This window comes from Leucoraja erinacea, chromosome 21 (genome assembly GCF_028641065.1).
Source record: "Leucoraja erinacea ecotype New England chromosome 21, Leri_hhj_1, whole genome shotgun sequence".
Classification (NCBI taxonomy): domain Eukaryota; kingdom Metazoa; phylum Chordata; class Chondrichthyes; order Rajiformes; family Rajidae; genus Leucoraja; species Leucoraja erinaceus.
In genome coordinates, this window is record NC_073397.1 from 15,435,003 (window position 1) to 15,456,922 (window position 21,920).

A 21,920-nucleotide genomic window follows, 5' to 3' on the forward strand; every position below is an offset into this window, starting at 1 on the left:
ACAAAGGGAAGAGATAAAGACTTTGCCTTCCATCACAGTGAGGAGATGTTGGAGACTCACTGTGATGGATGTTTATGTAAACTGTGTTAAGTGTGGGTCTTGGATTGTTTTGTAATGTAAAAAACTGCAGAAATTATATTTCGTTCAAACCTAGGTTTGAATGAAAATAAATAGCATTCTATTCTATTCTATTTCTCTTACCAATGTAATCAATAATCTTATTAAAATATCTCATCCAGATGACAGCACTTGCAACAATGTGACTCGTGTGCAGAGTGTTAAGACTTTAATTTTTGTGGTCAGGTGTCGAACACACAACGTTCTGATCCAGAGGCAAAACTGCCACCAAATCACGCATAGATGATACTTGGTTTAAAGACATAGCATGGAAACGGGCTCTTCGGCCCACCAAGCCCACACCAACCATTGATCAACCTTCACACTTTCTGTGTAGGAGGAACTGCAGTTGAGGGTTTACACCAAAGATAGAAACAAAATGCTGGAGTAACTGTGGGACAGGCAGCTTCTATGAAGTGAAGGAATGAGCGACATTTTTGGTTGAAACCCTTCTTCACACTAGTTTTGTTACCCCACTTTCACAACTACTCCCTACACCCCAGCGGGGATTTTACAGCAGCCAATTAACCCAAACGTCTTTGGGTTGTGGGAGTAGATCAGAAGAAACTCACCGGTCACAGGAAGAATGTGCAAACTCCACACAGACAATACCCAAGGTCAGGATTGAACCTGGGTCTCTGGCCCTGTGAAGCAGGAGCTCTATGGGCTGCACCACTTGTATGGTTACAAAAATTATATTACAGGATATTGGTAAAATAACATAATTTATAGGATTTTCTCTTATTCCTTGACAATAGGATGGCATAGTGGTTAATGTCATCACAGGGAGAATGTGCAAACTCCACACAGACATCTCAGGGGCCTCGCAGCACCAAAGACAGGTTCTATCCTGACCTTGGGTGATGTCTGTGTGGAGTTTGCACATTCTCCCTGTGACCGTGTGGCTTTGACCCGGTTTCCTCCCACATCCAGAGACGTTGGGGCTTTGGAGGTTAATTGAAGATATACACAACAAAAAGCTTTACGGAATGGGTGACCTTTCGGGTCGAGACCGTTCTTCAGACTGGGCTGCAAGTTGCCCAAGCAAAATACGAGATGCTGTTCCTCCAATTTGCATTTAGCCTCACTCTGACAATGGAGTAGACCGATGACAGAAAGGTCTGCGTAGGAATGGGAAGGAGAATTAAAGGGTCCAGCAACCGGGACATCGGGTTTGTTCATGCGGGCTGAGCAAAGGTATCGCCCAGTCTGCGTTTGGTCTCGCCGATGTAGAAGAGTCCACATCTTGAACAACGGATACAGTAGATGAGGTTGGAGGAGGCGCAAGTGAACCTCTGCCTAACCTGAAAGGACTGTCGGGGTCCCTGGACAGAGTTGAGGAAGGAGGTATAGCGACAGGCGTTGCATCTTGTGCGGTTGCAGGCGAAGGTACCTGATGACGGGGTGGTTTGGGTGGGAAGGGATTAGTTAACCAGGGAGTTGTGGAGGGAACGGTTTCTGCGGAAGGCGGAAAGGGGTGGAGATGCGAAAATAGCTAGTGGTGGGATCCCCTTGGAGGTGGCGGATAATTTCGGAGGATTCAGTGTTGTACGCGACAGCTGATGGGGTGGAAGGTGACAGGGCTGCCAACTCTCACGCTTTGAGCGCGAGAATCACGCCCTCAGGCAAACTCTCACGCTGATCAGAAATTTCTCACGCTCTGTGGTGAGAAATTCTGTGATCAACGAAAATTTCAAAACTCAGATAAACTGCATGGTCTGCGGGTGTTGAAGAGCCGGGGCTGAGGGAGGGATGGAAGCAGTGGGCGGATACAGATGCGGGGAGTCGGGGCTGGCGAGTGTTTGCGGGGTTGCGAGTTGCTCGCTGCAGCTCCGGCCATGGAGCAGTGCAAGAGTCCATGGAAGAGTCTGAATCGTTTGCCCCGTTGCTGCGAGAGTTTCTGTGTCGAAGGGACAGCCTCAAAGGGAGGTGGAGAGAGAGAGAGAGAGGGGAAGGAGACAATGGGGGGAGAGAGAGAGAGGGGGGTGAGAGGGGAGAGACAGAGATGGAGTGAGAGAAGAGGGAGAGGGGAGAGAGAGAGAGCAGTGAGAGGGAAGAGAGAGGGGGTGGAGAGGGTTGGAGAGAATGGGAGAGAGAGAGGGATGGTAAAGAGAGGGGAAGGGAGGGGTGGTAAAAGAGAGGGAAGAGGGGAGAGGGGGGGAAGAGGGGAGAGGGGGGAAGAGAAACGGGGAAAGAGAGATGGGGGGGCAAAGAGAAGAAAGAGAGAGACAGGAAAAAGAGAGGGGAGAGCAAGGGGAGAGTGAGGTGGGAGGGAGAAATGAGAGGGGAGGGAGAGAGTGTGTGGAGAGGGTGAGAGAGGGGGAGAGAGAGAGAGGGAGGGAGAAAGAGCGAGGGAGAGAGAAGAGGAGTGAGAAGAAAGGGAAGGAGAGGGCGAGAGTTAGGAGGGAAAGGGGGAGAGTTAGGGGAAAGAGGGGAGAGAGAGTTAGGGGAACGAGAGGGAAGGGAGGTAGAGAAGGGGAGAGAGAGAGAGGGGGAGAGAGTGAGGGGGAGACAGGAGAGAGAGGAGGTTAAAGGAGAGGGGGAGGGGACAGATAGAGGGGAGAGAGAGGGGGGTTGAGAGGAGCGGGAGAGGGATGAGAGTGAGGTGGGAGAGAAAAAGAGGCGGAGAGGGAGAGTTAGAGAGGGGGAGAGAGAGGGGGGGATAGAGAGGCAGGTCTGCCAAATCCCATGCATTTCGCCAAATTCTCATGCTGATCACAAATTTCTCTCGCTCTGTTGAGAAATTCTGTGATCAACGAAAATTTCAAAACTAATATCAACTGCATGGGCCACGGGTGTTGGAAGCAGAAGCAGCGACGGGGACAGATGCGGACCGGGAGCGGGGCTGGCGAGTGTTTGCCGGGCTGGCGAGTCGCTCACCGCAGCTCCGGCCATGGAGCAACCTCAGTGCAAGGCGTCGGAAGCATTGCACCGCTGCCATGAGAGTCTCTGTGCCAAATTTGCCCAGGTGTCCGGCATGGATCAGGCTGCGGCTCGGTGCATCCTGGAGGACAACCAGTGGCTGCTGGAATTAAGTACCAAGCACTGGGTAGAAACGGTGGAAGATAGTGGACTTCAAATGAAGGTGGTTGGAGAAAGCATCCTGCTTGCATGCTAGATTTTCACTTACTGTAATTGCAGGAAAAATGTTCCCGATGTTGGGGGAGTTCAGAACCAGGAGTCACAGTTTAAGAATAAAGGGGGGGGGGGGGGGGAGGGGGGGGGGGGCAGTTAGGACTGAGATGAGGACAAACTTTCTTCATACAGAGAGTTGTGAATGTGCAGAATTCTCTGCCACATAAGGCAGTGCAGGCCAGTTCACTGGATGTTTTCGAGAGAGTTACATTTAGTTCTTGGGGTTAACAAAATCAAGGGATATGGGGAAAAACAGGAAAGAGGTACAGATTTTAGATGAATAGCCATGATCATATTGAATGGCAGTACTGGCTCGAAGGGTCGATGGCCTATTCCTGCACCTATTTTCTATGTTTCTATGCTTGAGTATATGGCAATAAAACTCGACCACTTGATTTTGACGCATTCATGCATGGTGGAGGTATAATGTAGTCATAGAGTGATACAGTGTGAAAACAGGCCCTTCAGCACAACTTGCCCACAACCGCCAACATGTCCCAGCTACGTTACCTGCTTTTGGTCCATACCTCCAAACCCGTCCTATCCATGTATCAGACTAAGTTTTTTTTTAAATGTCGGGATCCTTGCCTCAACTACCTCCTCTGGCAGCTTGTTCCATACACCCACCACCCTTTGTGTGGATAAAGTTACCCCTTAAAAAGTTACCTCTTAAAAATACTTCATACAAAAAACATTGAAATCATACTTCTACAATGCACTAAAACATGATTTTAATACATCAAAATTCGAAAAGTTCCTACCCTGGGAGGGGGGACACCCTTCTTCCACACCCTCTCCCCACTCGGTTGCTCCACTCCCTCACCGGGTACCCCCAAGGCCAGTGATCAGATGCTCAGCCTTCCCCCTTTCAAAAACGCTCCACGGAGAACACTGCCAGATGTGAGCGGGGAACTGAGGCCAGTTATCCGTGATGTCTGGATCCCAATGCTCAGAGCTTCATGTTTCGGAGTTGGCTAATGTTATTGATTGTAATTAGCCTGATTTGTAATTAGCTGACAAAACCTTAATTTATTAATCCGGAATATCCAGGGGGATGAGATAAGTGTAATATTAAATGACATGCAAGGTGTCAGGCTGACTGTCACAACGTACAGCCTTGATAACCCATTATTTCCTTCAGTTAAATATTGGGAAGGTAGCACTATTGGCATTTGCCACTCAATTATTGTTTGTTTACATCACTGACAATTTCTAAAACCCCCCACCCAATTCCTTTGACAGGTTGAATAGAAATGTCCCCAATCTCGTTGTTTTATTAATTGAACACATAGATGAACATCCTCAAGGAGTGTAATCAGATGGAAACTGATTCAGATGTGATGTTTAAGAGCTTGTTCAAATAAGGGGCATATTTTAAAGGAGTGACAGGAGTGATACTTGCAGGGGAATGTGTGAGGAGATTATTATTTGTCTTTAGTTTTAGCTTGAACCAGGACATCTGAAGATTCAAAGTTTAATACAGTATTTATGCTGATACTGACCCCAACCAACCACGTAATGAATATCATCCATTCTGGAGGTTTTACTTTTATGATGCCATTTAAACTTCACTTGGATTTCAATCACTTCAATGTAGAAGTAATTGGGAATGGGGAGCATTGGAACAAAACTTTGCCCTCGGTACATATTAATTGTAATGTAATCATGTATGCTTGTATGTAGGTGCAATCAAAACAAAGATCTTTTTTATCATTGTTGTGTTATGGATACCACAGAAAATATTATGTACTCTCAAGATCACATTTAATAAAATAATGTTGCTTAAATATATAGTTATTGAACTTTGCATTTTGGAAAAGGCCCCCGCTGAGAGGAAGACAGCAAAATACTGAAAATATTAGGGGTGAAAATGATTTCAGGGAGAGAGAGGGGGAAGAGAGAGGGGTGGTAATGAAAATGAAAGAAATGGTAACAGAATACCTATACAGCTGAGTGAGTATAATTTTATGGATGAGAAATTGTGTTCAACCAATTGATGACTTATTTGACAAAGTAACCAGCATGTTAGATAACAAGGAAGCCAATGAATGTAGCAAATTTTGTTATCCATAATTTGGTCTGTGAAGTGCCCCATAAAGGATTACTGCATTAGATAAGCACCCGTGGGCTTGAATGTAATAGGTTAAGTCCAGGGGGTCAGATATGGGGCTTTATGTGTGGGCCAGATATATTGTCAGTGCAAAGGGGCTAGGAGCAAGGCAAAGTTTGCATCCAGAGTCAAGGTCTGGAATAGTACTAGATGTGCAGTCAAAGCTGGGACCAGGGGTGTGTTCAGCACTGGGAACCTAAACAGGTAAGCAGCTATGATCAGGGTAGAATAGGGGGCCAGGTGTAAGGCTGGACTCGGGGTCAGGAATGAGAGAAGGTATGCAACTGGAGTCAGGGCCAGGAGTAATATCAGGTGTGCAGTGAGACCCAGGTTGGTCAACATGGGCCAAGTGTTTGATTATAATCTGATTTCCATAATGAATACACTAAGATCATTCGTGTTCTGCACCTGTTGATCAGAGCCTGGGCTGTACTGTGGAATGTAATTAGGAATGTAATTTACTCTAACCTTATTCATAGCTAATCCAATTTAAAGCATATATATTGCATTCAAGTGTATGTTAAAAGACTCGCTACAGTATGCACCATATTGCACAATTTCAAGCTGAAAATGCAAAAGTTCTGTACTAATGGGACACACTCTCCCCCCCCCCCCCCCCCCCGGTCGCTATGCTCCCTCGGGCTTGGTCTCTCGCAATTTCTCACTCCCAACTCTCACCCAATGTTGGCAGCCCTGAGGTAAGGACTAGGGGAGGGGGAGCGAGGGCGGAGCAGCAGTGTACCACGGAGACACGAGTGAGGGCCTCATTTATGATGGGAGAGGGGAACCCCCGTTCCCTAAAGAATGAGGGCATCACAGATATTCTAGTTTGGAACATGTCATCTTGGGCGCAGATGCGGTGTAGACAGAGGAATTGGTAGGGGGATAGAGGCTTTGCAGGATGCAGGGTGGGAAGAAATGTAGTTGAGATAGTTGTGGAAGTCATTAGGTTTGTAATAGGCGTCAGTCAATTGTCTATTTCATGTGACGGAGACTGTGAGATCAAGAAAGGGGAGGGAGGTGTCAGAAATGGCCCAAGTAAATTTGAGTGCAGGATGAAAATGGGTGTTGATGAAATCCATGAGTTCTGCATGGGGGGGCAGGAGGTTGCTCCGATGCAGTCGTCAATGTAACGGAGATGGGGTTCGGGGATAGGGCCAGTGTACGCCTGGAACAGGTATTGTTCAACGTACCCTACAAAGAGTTTAATTGACACTCTGTAAATTGTCCCCAGTGTGTGCAGGGAGTGGATGAGAAAGTGGGATGTGTATGAACAACAATATGCTGGTTTAAACCGAAGATCCACACAAAATGCTGAAGTAACTCAGCGGGTCCGGCAGCATCTCTGGAGAGAAGGAATGGGTGACGTTTCGGGTCGAGACGCTTATTCAGGCCCGTAGAATTGGTGTGAACGGGTGAATGATAGTCAGTTTGCTGGGCCGAAGGGCCTACTTCTATGCTGTATCTTGCAATATCAGTTTAATCGAACTATACCTTTCTACAGCAGGTGAATTAGGCGGAGGAGCGTCCCGTGAGCGGTCGCCCAGACCAAAAATCTTATGCAGATCTTTGGCCCAGACTGCGGGCACGGTGAGAAGATGGCGGCCGCCACATCGCCTTCAGCGGCCCCCGGTGAGGGGCATGCCGGTCCGGTGGAGGACCGCGCTGGCAGCCGCGCGCACTCGGAGTGTCGGGCGGGCTGGCGGAGCGCGGACCGAGAGAGGAGCGTCGGACGGGCGGGTGGAGAGCGGGAGAGACGGCCGGTCGGCCCTGACTGACTGACTGACCGACCGACTGCAGGATGAACGCGGCCAAGTCCCGTGAACACTTCGTGGCCAACGGCGGACTGAAAGTGTCCGTCTGGAGTAAAGTGCTGAACAGTAAAGCGGCCTGGGAGGATAAGGTGAGAGGTCCGGGTGTCGGGGGTTGTGGGGAGAAGGCAGGAGAATGGAGTTAGGAGGGAGAGATAGGTTAGCCTTGATTGAATGGTGGAGTAAACTTGATGGGCCAAATGGCCTAATTCTGCTCCTATCACTTATGATGTGGGGGCGAGCATGGCAGCGGGGCCCAGACCATGAGACGCCCTCCCACAGACGCCGGCGAAAGCGTTGCTGCTCCTGCTCCGTGTGCCTGTCACCCGCAGGCGCGCTAACCACTCAACATTACACCCGGGAGGCTTTCCACTTCCAAAGTTGGCCTGTGTCCCATGAAAAGCCTCCACAGCTCCATCCCTCCTCGGTTTTACACGCCCCCTTGACCCAAACCACCACACATTACACCTCAGACCAAAGATAGACACTCCAAGTGTTGGAGTAACTTAGCGGGTCGAGCAGCATCACTAGAGAAAAAGGATGGGTGACGTTTCTTGTCTGGACCCTTCTTAAGCCTCCTTAACCTTAACTCAGACCATATCACCATGGGGGTGTATAAAATCATGAGGGGAATAGATCAGGTGGACGAACTGGTCTCTTGCTCAGGGTGGGGGAAATTGAGAACCAGAGGACATAGGTTTCAGGTGAGGAGGGAGGGAGGGAGTGGGGGGGGGGGGAGATTTAATAGGAATCTGAGGGGGTAACCTTTTCACGCAAAGGGTGGTTGGTGTATAGAACGAGCTGCCAGAGGAGGTGGAGATCATCGTGATGTTTAAGACGCAATTAGACAGGTCCATGGATAGGACAGGATTTAGAGGGATATAGGCCAAACGCAGGCAAGTGGGACTAGGGTAGATAGGACATGTTGGTCTGAAGGGCGTTTTCACACTATGACTATACCTTACACCTTGGACCTGCTCGCTCTTACGCCTTCGCCATACTGTCCCTCTTGCCTCACTCCAGACCTCAAACTAAACACTCCCAGGCAGCTATTTCTCCCCCCCCCCCCAAATATATTTTGCCTCCCATCTGTACAACATACAACATACATTTATTTGTCACATGTACCATTTAGTATCCCCCTGCACACTGTAGCCCCCTATCCCCAAAATTCACCTGCGAAAACTGCACCATTGATGCTTTTTACAGTCGTGCGGCACAGAAACAAGGCCTTCGGCCCAACTTGCCCCATGCTGACCGTGATGCCCCATCTACGCCAGTTCCACCTGCCCGCATTTAGCACTCTAAACCTTTTCTATTCATGTACCTATCCAAATGTATTTTGAATGCTGTTATAGTACCTGCCTCAACTACCTGCTCTGGCAGCTTGTTCCAGCTACCCACCAATCTGTGAAAAAGTTGCTCCTCAGTTCTTATTAAATCATTCCCCGGTTCTTGATTCGCCTACTCTGGGTAAAAAGACTGTTCATTCGCCCTATCTATTCCCCTCATGGTATTAATTGATTGTTTAGATTTATACAATGATGTTCATTGATTGAAAGATACAGGGTGGAATCAGACCCTTTGGCCCACTGAGTCCACACTGACCATCGATTCATACCAGTTCTATTTGATCCCACTTTCCCATCCATTCCCTACACACAAGGGGCAATTTTACAGCAGCCAATTAACCTACAAATACACATCATTGGGATGTGGCAGTAAACCAGAGCACCCAGAGGTACACCACGTGTACACGTGCAAACTCCGCAGCATCTGTAATTGGAATTGAACCTGGTTCTTTGGTGTTGTGAAGCAGCAGCTCTATCAGCTGCGTCACTGCCACCCTTCGAAAAGCTGCGATTTGCTTCCAATTATGCTCCCATTACCTCCTCAGATTCAATTTTATGAATCTCCATGTCCTCAACCCTGCACATTGACCATATGCTAAATGCAATCTGACAACATAACGCAAGAGCAAAATACTGTTAATTCTGGATATCTGAAACAAACAGCAAATTGTGGAAATATTCAGCAAGTTTGGATAGCATCTATATAAAAATTATAACGTTAAGGGTTCCTAACCTTTTCTCAATAATAATGCCGACTGATAATCACAATACCTCCTGATGAGATTGGAAACAGTAAAATTGTGACATTTTTATGTCATAGCATTTGGTTCAGTTCTCTTTCTTAATTGTAAATGGTCAATGACAAGGCGTTGAAGTATTTTAATTTTTCAGTGGAAGATGCTGCCAATCAAGTAGGAATATCATGTGATGCAAGCAAATGACAAATTATAAATAAAGATTTGTGTTTAATTCTGTGAAGATTTACCTTTTGATAAGGACATGAAGCTTCCCTACTGTAAACTAGTGTTAATAGCCTTATTTATTTATAAGCACATGGCATTCATATGAAACCTCAAAGACTCTTAAATTAAAGTTTATAAGCAATGGTTCTCATAGTTCAGGACTACCATTGAAAGGCACTCATTTAAATATAAACAGTCTGTTTTGGCAGATAAAATTCTAAAATTATTTCATAAATATTTAAAATTGGAAAATAAGTGTTATATGGAACCACGTTAATAACAATAGCAATAGGTGCAGGAGTAGGCCATTTGGCCCTTCGAGCCAGCATCGCCATTCAATGTGATCAAGGCTGATCATCCCCAATCAGTACCCCGTTCTTGCCTTCTCCCCATATCCCCTGACTCTGCTATTTTTAAGAGCCCTATCTAGCTCTCTCTTGAAAGCATCCAGAGAACCTGCCTCCACCGCCCTCTGAGGCAGAGAATGCCACAGACTAACCACTCTCTGTGAATAACAGGTGGTGTGATTAAGAAAGGGGAGATTAATTAGATGAAGCGAGGATGTAGTTTCAACCCCACAGCAGGTAGTTGTGCTATAATATGTAGTTGTGATCTCTAAAGATGGCGCCGGAGCATGACAGCTCTTTGCATGCTGGTCCCAGAGGAGGATCTGCTATCATCCAATACAATTGCTTCACTCTTTTCCACTTGTCTGCACTCTGGTGTTTTTCTCTTCGCTCTACCTGTATGTTTGGCTTGATTGTATTCATGTATAGTATTCTCTGATTTGATTGGATAGCACACAAACAAAAGCTTTTCACTGTAGTCACAAGGAACTGCTCAAACTAGTTTACAAAAAAAAAAGACAAACTGTACTGGAGTAACTAATTGGGTCAGACAGCATCTCTGGAGAACATGGATAGTTAACATTTTGGGTTGAAAGATGGGTCCAGATCCAAAATGTCACCAATTCATGTTCTCCAGAGATGCTGCTTGACCCCGTTGAGTTACTCCAGCTTTTCACTGTACCTCGAATACATGTGACAATAATAAACCTAAAGCTAACAAACCTCATATTATGGAAATTTGTGTTTTAAAGATAATTGTGTCAATTAGAGAAAGGAGTCTAGGGGCTAGAGAATTTCTGACTCTTGGGTCTCAATCCGAAATGTCACCTATTCCTATACTCCAGGGATGCTGCCTGACCCGCTGAGTTATTCCAGCTTTTTGTGTCAACTCAATGACAAAATGTTTTTCCCTCAGTATTTGCAAAATAATAGCAATGAGTTTATTTTTGTTACTGAAAGCCAAAGATACTAAAGGCTGTGTGTTAACTTGTTTAGTAGACTATCATTGCACAAATGTCAATAGAAACAATTGCTTGTCAGTTGCAATGGCCACGCACAGTTATACTAGCAGCTGTGTTAAGGGACAATGGTGTCTGATTACTGTAGGAGGTCACATGGAAACATGTTTTTCCCCCCTAATTCTGCTTAAATCTAAGACAGCTTTTTTTCCTGCTTAACAATTTCAAAAGTAAATTATGTGTTTCTCTACTTCCTGACTGAAATCACGTTATAACCAAATAGTGTTCCCTATTTCTTCACTCTGGAATTTAGAAGGATGAGAGGGATTCTTATTGAAACATATAAGATTATTAAGGACGATAGAGGCGAACATGTTCCCAATGTTGGGGGAGTCCAGAACCAGGGGCCATAGTTTAAGAATAAGGGGTAGCCCATTTAGAACGGAGATGAGGAAAAATGTTCAGAGAGTTGTGAATCTGTGGAATTCTCTGCCTTCAGAATTCAGAAGGCAGTGGAGGCCAATTCTCTGGATGCTTTCAAGAGAGTTAGATAGCGCTCTTAAAGATAGCAGAGTCGGGGGGATATGGTGAGAAGACATTAACGGGATACTGAATATGGGTGATCACAGTGAATGGCGGCGCTGGCTGGACAGGCCAAATGGCCTACTCCTACACCTATTGTCTATTGTCATTATATCCAGTTGTGTTATGAAAACACGCATATTAACAGAATGACCTGAACTTATAAATGTCAGTAAACAGACTCTGATATGGTAAGATGTGCCCATTACTATGCCATGGAAAATTAAAGCTGAATGATTAGCTTCAGAGAACAATTTATTTCTTATGTGAGAAGTATAAATTCTATGTTTTCACTTTAGACTAGCTTTTCAATCTGTACCTTTTTTATAGGTATCAATGGAATTTGACAACCATTTTATGAGCAAACTATATTAAGAATAAAATTAATGTTTGTACGAATTCAATTCATCAATAGGATAAAAGGCAATTAATCCATTATGCTTATGCCAACCCTGTGTTGAAGATATCAGTCAGTCCCTCACTCTGGCTGTGTTCACATTATCCTATATGTTATCTCCTTGAAGTATTCATTAGAACTCCTTTGTAAAGGTCACCACAAACATCGTTAAAACAATATCAGTCTGTGCATCGAGACCACTGTTGTTGAGAAACATTTTAGTGGTGCTAAGTTTAGGGTCAAGGTGAAGGGGAAAAGATTTAATAGGAATCCGAGGGGTAACTTTTTCACACAAAGGGTGGTGGGTGTATGGAACAAGCTGCCAGATGAGGTAGTTGAGGCTGGGACTATCCCATCGTTTAAGAAACAGTTAGACAGGTACATGGATAGGACAGGTTTGGAGGGATATGGACCAAGCGCAAGCAAGTGGGACTAGTGTAGCTGGGACATGGTTGGCGAGTTGGGCCGAAGGGCCTGTTTCCACACTGCATCACTCTATGACTAAGTCTTAAATGCAATACCAAAATGGTAAAATGATTTATTTTTTTTCAAATTTTCTTCCATTTGAAGGAGTATATTCGGAAATATAGCCAAACCCATTAATAAAATAATATGTGTAGGAAAGAACATGCAGATGCTGCTTTAAATCGACAGTAGACACAAAATGCTGGAGTAACTCAGCGGGACAGGCAGCATCTCTGGAGAGAAGGAATGGGTGACATTTCGGGTCGAGACCCTTCTTCAGACTGAAGTGATAAAATAAATATGCTTGCTTTTATCGGTCAGGGCATTGAGTGTAAGTGTTGGGTAGTCATGTTGTGGGTTAATTGAGGACTATAAATAGGGCCCTTTTGGAGTATTGTGTGGAGGCTTTGGAGAAGATGTTGATGAGGTTTACCAGAATGATGCCTGGATTGGAGGGTATTAGCTATAGAGAGGACAAACTTGGATTGTTTTCACTGGAATGTCAGAGGTTGAGAGGAGACCTGAAAGAACCATATTAAAATTTCAGACATATATAGGGTAGACCAATAGGGTAGAACTTTTTCCCCCAGGGTTGTAATGTCAAAGACTAGAGGGTGTAGATATACGGTGAGAGGAGAATAATATAAAGGAGATTTACGAGACAGTGGCAGTGCCTCGCAAAGCAAAAACAATACAAGCAGATAGGTTTGCAACATTTAAAAGGCATTTAGTCAGATGTATGACCAGGCAGGGAATAGTGGGAGTTGGATCATGTGCAGACAGATGGGATTAGTTTAATTTGATATGATTGGAGGAGACATGGTGTGCTGATGGGCCTATTTCTGTGCTGTACTTTTTTATGTTGTATGTTTTATATTCACATTGGTGACTTTTTAAAGGTTTAAAATTAGTTTAATTGGAGAGTGAGTCGCTACAAGTAATTTTACTATTTGGCATACTTGAACACAATTGTTATATCAGCCTTTTTCTAACAAGTTAGCAACTATTGGACCTGGTTTCAATTTTTTAGGTACCATCACATATGGAGCCAGTCCATTAACTCTTCGCTCCCCTGCCTTAGCTCTTGTGTATGCCCCAGCTGAGTACTGTGCACCAGTGCGGAGTAGTAGTAGAAGACACACTAGCCTGAACAGCACCTTGCGAACCATCACTGGGTGCCTTCAACCTACTCCAGTCGAGCAACTCCCTATACTTGCAGGCATTCTGCCTGCAGGGATCCGAAGGCAAGCAGCAACTCTGGCACTATCTCGTGTGCCATGGACCCAGATCACCTCCTCCATCAGGCTATCAGCAGAGAGCAGAGGCCACCCCAACTGAAGTCCCGTCACCCCTTTGCTCCACATGGAAAACAACTCCCAGCATCCATCCAGCCAACTGAGACAAAAGCACATTGGATAGCCACCAAGTGGCCACAGGAGTTGAAGGCAACCTCATCTCCATTACACAGCTACATCTCTTCACCAGATAAAAGCTGTCTAGGGTCTGACTTCCCCAGAGGAGCATGGGTGAAGCTCAATAGACTTCGTACTGGAGTTGGGCGTTTCAATGCCAGCATGTGGAGATGGGGACTCCACCAGAGCCCAGCCTGTGAATGCAGAGCAGAACTACAGACAGCTAACCATGTCATTTCTGGGTGCCCGCTCTACCACCCACCAAATGGAGCTCAGGGCCTGGCAGACATCGACGCAGAGAGAACAACCTGGCTGCTCAACACCCAGCTTGAGATCTAACTATTTCTTTAGTTTATGTTTCATCCGCGAGGAGAAGAAGAAGACTTATATGGAGATTCAAGGGACTGCAGATCCTATAATCATAAGCAAAAAAACAAACTGCTGGAGGAATGCGGGGAAATGGACAGACACATTTTGAGTTGGAACCTTTCTTTTGGAGAGAGGTGAGGAGAAGAGGTGGAACAAGAACTGTCAAGTGATAGGTGGGTTCACTTGCCAGTTCTTGCCCAGCCATTCCCAACACCTCTCCGTATGAGCTTTCTCCCCTCTACTCCATCAGTCTGAAGAAGGATTCCAACCTAAAATGGCACCTGTCTGTTTCCCTCCACAGATGCTGCCTGACCTGCCGAGTTCCCCCAGCAGTGTTTTGTGATCATTTGCAAGATGGTCCAATTGGCAAACAATGGCCACAACTCAATTGAGCCTGTGATTTTTCATGCAGGATTTGTTGGTGCAGTGTCCCAAAATGTTTTTTTCCTGTGGACTACATTTTAGGAAGGATTTACAAAGTTTTTATCAAGTGTGCAGTAGAGATTGATTAGGCTCTGGTTGTGTAAAGAGAAGTAAAGAGGTTCTCTAAGAACATAATCAAACAGCAACTCAAAACCATGTCCATTTTGACTGGGTAAATAAGAAAATCTTCATGATGTGGGGCATTTGACAACCAGCATTTGGTGATAAAGCGATTGACAACGGACGGAGAAGCAATGTGAACAATTGCCTTTCATATAAGTCCTGTGATGTGAAATGCACTGTCTGATGCTGTGTTACCTGCCTCCAGGAGTAATTTTCAGAAGAATATTTGATATGTACGCAAGGATGGGGAAATGTATAGGGCTTTTTAATCATTGTTCAGTTCACCTTATTCCGGCCTACAGGCAGAAACTAAAATCTGCGAAGCCTGTGGTCAGAACAATGAAAAAGTGGACATATGACAGTCCTGCTTTGACTGCACTGATAGGAATGTGTTCAAGGAAGCAACCACAAGCCTCGATTAATATACAGACAATTGCATCTTATGACAGTTTTTGTCAGGACAGTTGCATTCCCACTAGGACCCGGATCAGGTTAAAAAATGAGAAGCCCTGGTTTACAGCAGAACTCAGACAGCTCCGCTAGTCTAAAGATGAGGCCCACTGGAGTGGGGATGCAGACCTCTGATGGCAGGCCAAGTACAAGCTGAGAAGAGGAATCAGACCTGCCAAGGAATCGTACTCTGAGAAGTTGAAAAGAAAAATTCTCAGCAAATGAATCTTCATCAGTGTGGAAGAGCTTGCAAGAAATCACCACCTACAGGAGGAAAACCCCACACTCCGTGGACAATCGTCAGCTGACCAATGACCTGAATGAGTTCTGCTTCAGGTTCGATAGACAGAAACACAACCCCCACCCCCACCCCTCCCTCACCCACTCCTACCCAATCATCACTTCAATCCCACTTACAGCCTGACTTCAGTCTGCAAAGACTGGACCCTTCCCCACCCACTCCTCCCCAATCACCACTTCACGCCCACTTACAGCCAGACTCCAGTCCCCACTCTACCCACCCCTCCTTGCTGCCCAACATCAGTCTGGCCACTTCTCCATCACTAACAATAACAATTGAGGTGGAAAATCTAACCAGGAGACAGAAAAGCCGGAAATCTCCAGGACTGGAAAATGTTTCCCCCTCTACCCCCAAGCTCTGTGCCGAACAACTGGCACCAGTCTACAGACATTTTCAATCGGTTCCTGCAAACCTGCTTCAAAGTCTACACTATTGTTCCCGTATCCAAAAAGCCGGGGATTACTTGTCTTAACGACTCAGGCCTGTCGCACAGACCTCTGTAATCATGAAGACCCTTGAAAGACTTGTGCTGGCCCACCTGAATAATATCACAGACCCCCTGCTGGACCCCCTGCAGTTTGCATACCGGGCAAATATATCAGCGGATGACGCAGTCAACCTAGGCCTGCACTTTATCCTCCAACACCTAGACTGCCAGAGGAACTATGCAAGGATTTTGTTTGTGGATTTTAGCTCTGCATTCAACGCCACCATGTCAGAGCTACTACCCTCCAACTCTCCCAGTTGACTGTGCCTGAACCCCTTTGTCAGTGGACCACCAACTTCCTGACAGACAGGAAGCAGCATGTGAGGCTGGGAAAGCACATCTCGGACACGCAGACCCTCATCATAAGAGCACCGCAAGGCTGCGTGCTCTCCCCTCTCCTGTACTCTCTCTACACCAACGACTGCACCTCCACAGACTCCTCTGTCAAGCTTCTCAAGTTTGCAGATGACACCACCCAGATTGGACTGATCCAGGATGGGAAGGAATCTGCCTTCTGCCTGTGTCACAGTGACGTAGCTGGCTTCCTGGTGCAATCGCAACAACCTGGAGCTCAATGCTCTTAAGACAGTGGAATTGATTGTAACCTTTAGGAGAGCTCCCCCTCCCCCTTACCCCACTCACCATCAACACCACAGTCACATCTGTGGAGACATTTAAGTTCCTTGGATCCACCATCTCCAGGGACCTTAAATGGGAGACCATCATCGACTCCACAGTCAATAAGGCCCAACAGAGGATGTACCTCCTGCGGGAGCTGAGAAAACACAATGTGCCACAGGAAATGATGGTCCAGGTTTATACTGCCATCATAGGGTCTGTCCTCACCTTCTCCATCATGGTCTGGTATCAAGCATGACATCCGGAGGCTGCAGCGTATTGTTCGATCAGCGTACGTGTAAGATCATCTCAGACCCCTCCCACCCTGGCCACAAACTCTTTGAAGCACTTCCTCTGGAAGGCAACTCCGAACTGTCAAAGTCGCCACAGCCAGACATAAAAGCAGCTTTTTTTCCCACGAGCAGTAGCTCTACTCAACAGCCAAAAGTCTGTAGCCTCCTTTTGCTCTGGTATTTTATTCCATATTTCACATGTTTAAATTATAATGTTTTAATTTTAATTGTCTCGTGTATATCGTGTTGTTACTTGCGATCAAAGCACCAAGGCAAATTCCTTGTATGTATACGTATTTAGCTAATCAAAATTTTTTTTTTAAATTTATTCAATTATTCAATATTCAATTATTCAATATTCAATAGATAGAAGCAGCTGATGGGTCAATTAGCAGCCTCCTGTCAGGTAACTTGGTATTCAGAGGGTGCGCTTTTATAAAGTCAGTCAGATTGTCACTCGGAATTATAAATATCCTTTGAAAGGTCATTCTTAACTCAGAGCTTACCAAAACGGAATCTTAATTGAATTTCAAGCTTTTAATAATTGCTTTGTAAAAATCCTGGACTGCAAATTGGACAGATTAATTTAATTTTTTTTCCTTCCCCCCTCTTTACAGGATGAGTTCCTAGATGTGATCTACTGGTTTCGTCAAATAATTGCAATTGTTTTGGGTGTTATCTGGGGAGTTGTTCCACTTAAAGGATTCTTGGGAATAGCAATGTAAGTCTTGATGCTGTTCCTCTTATGCTTATTTGTGTATAAGAAAAATATTTACTGTTAAGACAGATGTATTTTGTGGATTAATTTTGATGCACTGGGAATTTCTTTCAAGGTTTTTTCCCTGCCTCCCGCCAACTACAGAATCCCAAAACATAAATTTCTAAATCAAGTGATATTCAGCAATCTGTTTGGAAGGAAGCTGGAACTATCCTAATTTTGGTTCAGTCAAATAAAATGAGCTACCACAAGTTTAAATTAATAAGAGTGCCCCACTGACCTTGCCCTCCTTTCCATTGTATCTCAGTTTTCTAACATTTAATTTTTTGCTCTTCATTCATCATTCTCATCCAGTAAACATCAGGTATTTGGGTCTCTTTTGAGTTGCCACAGCCTTAGTTTGTGTGATCTGAACGGAGTAGCCACGTTACCTGTAAAGTATGCCATTTACTCCCAACTATTGATTGTACATTAGATTGTACCTTCAGAAACAAGAATGACTCCAAGGGTGAAAAGTTGGCAACTCTCTGAGTATGACCGTAATCTTTTCACATTTTGAGAAAGATTAATTTTTAATTAAGAAGAAGGGTCTGAAGAAGTGCCTCGACCCGAAACGTCGCCTATTTCCTTCGCTCCATAGATGCTGCCTCACCCGCTGAGTTTCTCCAGCATTTTTGATTACCTTCGATTTTCCAGCATCTGCAGTTCCTTCTTAAAATGTTTTAATTAATGTGCTGTTGTGTCATGTCTAAGCATAGATAGTTTAAATGCATCCTCTTGGCTAATTTGGTTTAGTTTTTGAAGCTAATTGGAATGAAACGTTAGTAACTAAACTGGTAACCACCAAGAACCAGTGGAAAACTGGGTTTGGAGGACCAGGGTAGTTCTCAACATATACAGGTTGGTTTTTTAAACCAATAGGCAGAAGAACCGACTAGAGGCCAGGCAGGATTAGTTAGCGATCTTGTTGTGCAAAGCCCCATGGGCAACAGTGACCATAATATGGTGGAATTCTGCATTAGGATGGAAAGTGACACGGTTAATCCAGAGACTAGGGTCCTGAAATTAAAGAAAGGAGACTTTAAAGATATGAGACAGGAATTGGCTAGGATAGACTGGCAAATTATACTTAAAGGGTTGACGGTGGAGATGCAATGGCAAAGATTTAAAGAACGCATGGATGAACTCCAAAAATTGTTCATCCCTGTCTGGCGAAAAAATTAAACAGGGAAGGCAGCTCAAACGTGGCTAACGAGGGAAATCAAGGATAGTGTTAAATCCGAGGAAGAGGCCTAAAGCAGCAAACCGGAAGACTGGGAAAAAATTTAAAACTCAATAGAGGAGGACAAAGGGTTAATTAGAGGGGGGAGCATGAAAGAAAGCTTGTGAGGAATATAAAAATGGACTCGAAAAGCTTCTTTTAAAGAGATATGTGGATCTCGACCCGATACGTTGCATATTTCCTTCGCTCCATAGATGCTGCCGCACCCGCTCAGTTTCTCCAGCATTTTTGTCTACCTGTGAAAAGGAAAAGATTAGTGAAGACAAATGTAGGTTCCCTACAATCAGAGACAGGTGAATTTATAATGGGAAACAAATAATTGACAAAACAGTTAAATGAGTACTTTGGTTCTGTATTCAACAGTAATTCCTAGGGCCTGATGGTCTGCATTCTAGAGTACTCGAGGAAGTTGTCCTAGGAATCCTGCACCTATTTCTCTATGTTTCAACAAATCTTCTCGAAAAGATAAATTTAATTTTCAAATTTAAAATTATACCACCATCATTTTGTTGTGATTTTTGCAGTCTTTCTGCGTTGAACATCTGTGTAAGTGTTTTCTGGGCTCTCTGTTTCCAGATTTTGCTTGATCAATGCAGGGATCCTCTACCTCTACTTCAACAGTTTCCAACAAGTGGATGAAGAGGAGTACGGCGGAACATGGGAATTAACAAAAGAGGGATTTATGACGTCTTTTGCATTGTTTCTGGTAACTATTCTTTATATCATAATATTGGTCACTCCTGCTTTGTAACAGGCATATTTTATACTTTGAAGCACTGAAATAATTGGCTTTAAAAAAAAGTTTCCACCATTTCACAACCTCCACCAAATTGCCACGAGGATTTCTTCAGTTTGAAGAAGGATCTCAACCCGAAACGTCACCCATTTCTTCTTTCCAGAGATGCTGCCTGTCCCGCTGAGTTACTCCAGCATTTTGTGTCTATCACGAGGATAAATTCATTTGTGTAAAGTCTTGGCTCTGGATAGAGTTAAATTACAATTTCTGAGCTTTATACACAAAGAGAATAGGTCCATGATGCTCTGTGGTATAAAAGCGTAGTCTATATATAAAAATACCTGTCCTCGAGTTTCATAGCTCAAAGTTACTGGAAGGATGCTTTGTTGATAATGGTTGCTGCCCTGTAATCTATGGATAAATACCGATTAGCATGTGAAAGAGAAAGACTGTCCGTAGTTAAGATATAGACCGTCTACTTTTGCATACTGCCATCGAGCTAAGAAAGAAATATTACAGAGGGCATATCTTTTTTGTATATAACTGCTGATGTCTGTTAAGAGTTGAACAAATTGGGGATAGGTTCTCTGAATCGAAGAGAACCGTGCAACTACATACCTTTCTTTTCAGCTGGCTCAGAATGGTAATGAGAGGCTGGGGGACAGAGTCTGTGTAGGAAGGAACTACAAGTGCTGGTTTAAACTGAAGATAGACACAAAAAGGACAGGCAGCATCTCTGGAGAGAAGGAATGAGTGACATCTCGGGTCAAGGCCCTTCAGTCTACATCAAGGCCCTACATCAGAGGCTTCATCACTTCTTTCCATCCAGTCCACCTTGACGGTGCATTGGATTAGAAATGCTGAAAGTATCATCAGGGATGCATGGCATTTCCCTTTTTTCCCCCTACCTTCTGGGATAAAATACTGGAGCTGGAAAGCCTAGATGTCCAGAGTAAGAATAGTTTCTCCCCACTGCTCTCAGACATTGGAACCAATTACCTGTGTAACATGCCTTTCCAGAGACAAGGATTCTGCCATAGACTCTTATCTTAACTCAACCTCATTCGGTTGTTCCATTTACACTTTAGTATTTTTGTTGCACAATTTCAGATTGCACTAATATCTTTGTGCCATTGTGTACTGTTTTGTATTCATTGTTGTATGTATCGATGTATCCATCATTATCATGTATACTGTGTACTCTGAGCTTCATGCGAACAAGGAATTTAATTGCACCCTGGTGTATATACAATACACTAATCTGAATCTGACATTCAGCCTGTAGGGTACCAATAAAGAATAACTGGCTAGGTTGGATGATGAAATATTAATGGCATCTGCTAGGTCATTTTTCAGCTTGCCAGAGGCAATGTAATGGATTGGGGGTGGTAGAGAAGAAGTCAAAATCAAACCACATAGTTTTGAAAAAAGTATACTGTAGCTCTATTGCTGCTTGTTTAAGTGATACATTTAATAAATTGAATTCAATTGAAACTGTCAAAAAAGGTGTTCCCTGAATTAATTTTTCCCTCAGATTTTTGTAAATAAGAAAATTAACTCCCGTATGTGTCACGTAATATTTTAACCTTTTTTTATGCTTCTAGGTTGTTTGGATTATCTTTTACACTGCAATTCACTTTGACTGAAGATCAAAAACTGTCATCAATTCCTGCCAGTTGTAAATTTTGAAAGGAGAGAAATCAAACTCTTGGTGTACATTATAAAAACTTGCAGCAGCTCAAAATCTTTTGTACCATCAAATCACGGGATCTGTGAAGACTCCATGGGACAGCTTGCAGGAAGTAATATTTCCACTGATGTTGTTTTAATGTCTGCAATAATGTATGGAATCTCCCAGGAATCTAACAAGACGTGGATCTCTTTGGCCACCACTGTTTTAAGAGATGAGGCAGCATTGAAGCACAGCTTCTCTGTAATGCTGGTACTCTTGTAGTTAGTATCTGTTTTAATTTAAATTAATGTAAATTACCTGTAGAAATGAGAGATGAAATGTTAATTTTTGACTTGTACATCTTTCAGAGTTTGTATTTCAGACTTTATAATGGAAAATGATTGCACCTTGGTAGCATTAAAATGACAACCCAATACAGTTTTGTACCTGCTTTAAAGATCAAAGTGGTTCAACTAGCATTTCAAATGACTATCTGATAAAAATTTTGATACCTGGAGCAGGTTTATTGAATATTTTGTACTGGCTCCTATTCTTGTCTTCCTTTTTTTGCTACTAGTGTATATATCAGATTACATAGATATCAAACACTTTGGTCTACAATGATCCAAAAGGTTTGAGACTACCTCTCGTTTATTCTCCCAAATACGTGCAAATTAACAAATAGGAAAAGACCTTCTGGCCAATTCAGCCTTTCCCACAGAGTTGTAGTACCTTGTCCATAAGAGTAATTGCACTGTACCCTAAAAGAAAATCTGTGGTTCCAGCATGTGGTTTAAAA

The 21,920-nt window shown here is 44.1% G+C and overlaps 1 protein-coding gene and 1 long non-coding RNA gene across 3 annotated transcripts in view; one reads left to right on the forward strand and one right to left on the reverse strand.

Annotated features, from left to right (window-relative positions):
* The window catches only part of LOC129707276 (uncharacterized), a 95,987-nt gene extending 88,979 nt beyond the window's left edge, over positions 1–7,008 (reverse strand). For both annotated transcript variants that reach the window (XR_008725166.1, XR_008725165.1), the window contains exon 1: positions 6,857–7,008. This is a non-coding gene — a long non-coding RNA (uncharacterized LOC129707276). The remainder of the gene's footprint in view (positions 1–6,856) is intronic.
* A 29-nt stretch (positions 7,009–7,037) lies between these two features.
* Positions 7,038–21,638, forward strand: rab5if (RAB5 interacting factor). The gene is made up of 4 exons (XM_055652190.1): positions 7,038–7,265; positions 17,331–17,434; positions 19,290–19,419; positions 21,054–21,638. The coding sequence occupies exons 1-4, from the start codon at positions 7,164–7,166 to the stop codon at positions 21,093–21,095; spliced, it is 378 nt and encodes a 125-aa protein (XP_055508165.1). The 5' UTR covers positions 7,038–7,163; the 3' UTR covers positions 21,096–21,638.
* Positions 21,639–21,920: the final 282 nt, after the last annotated feature.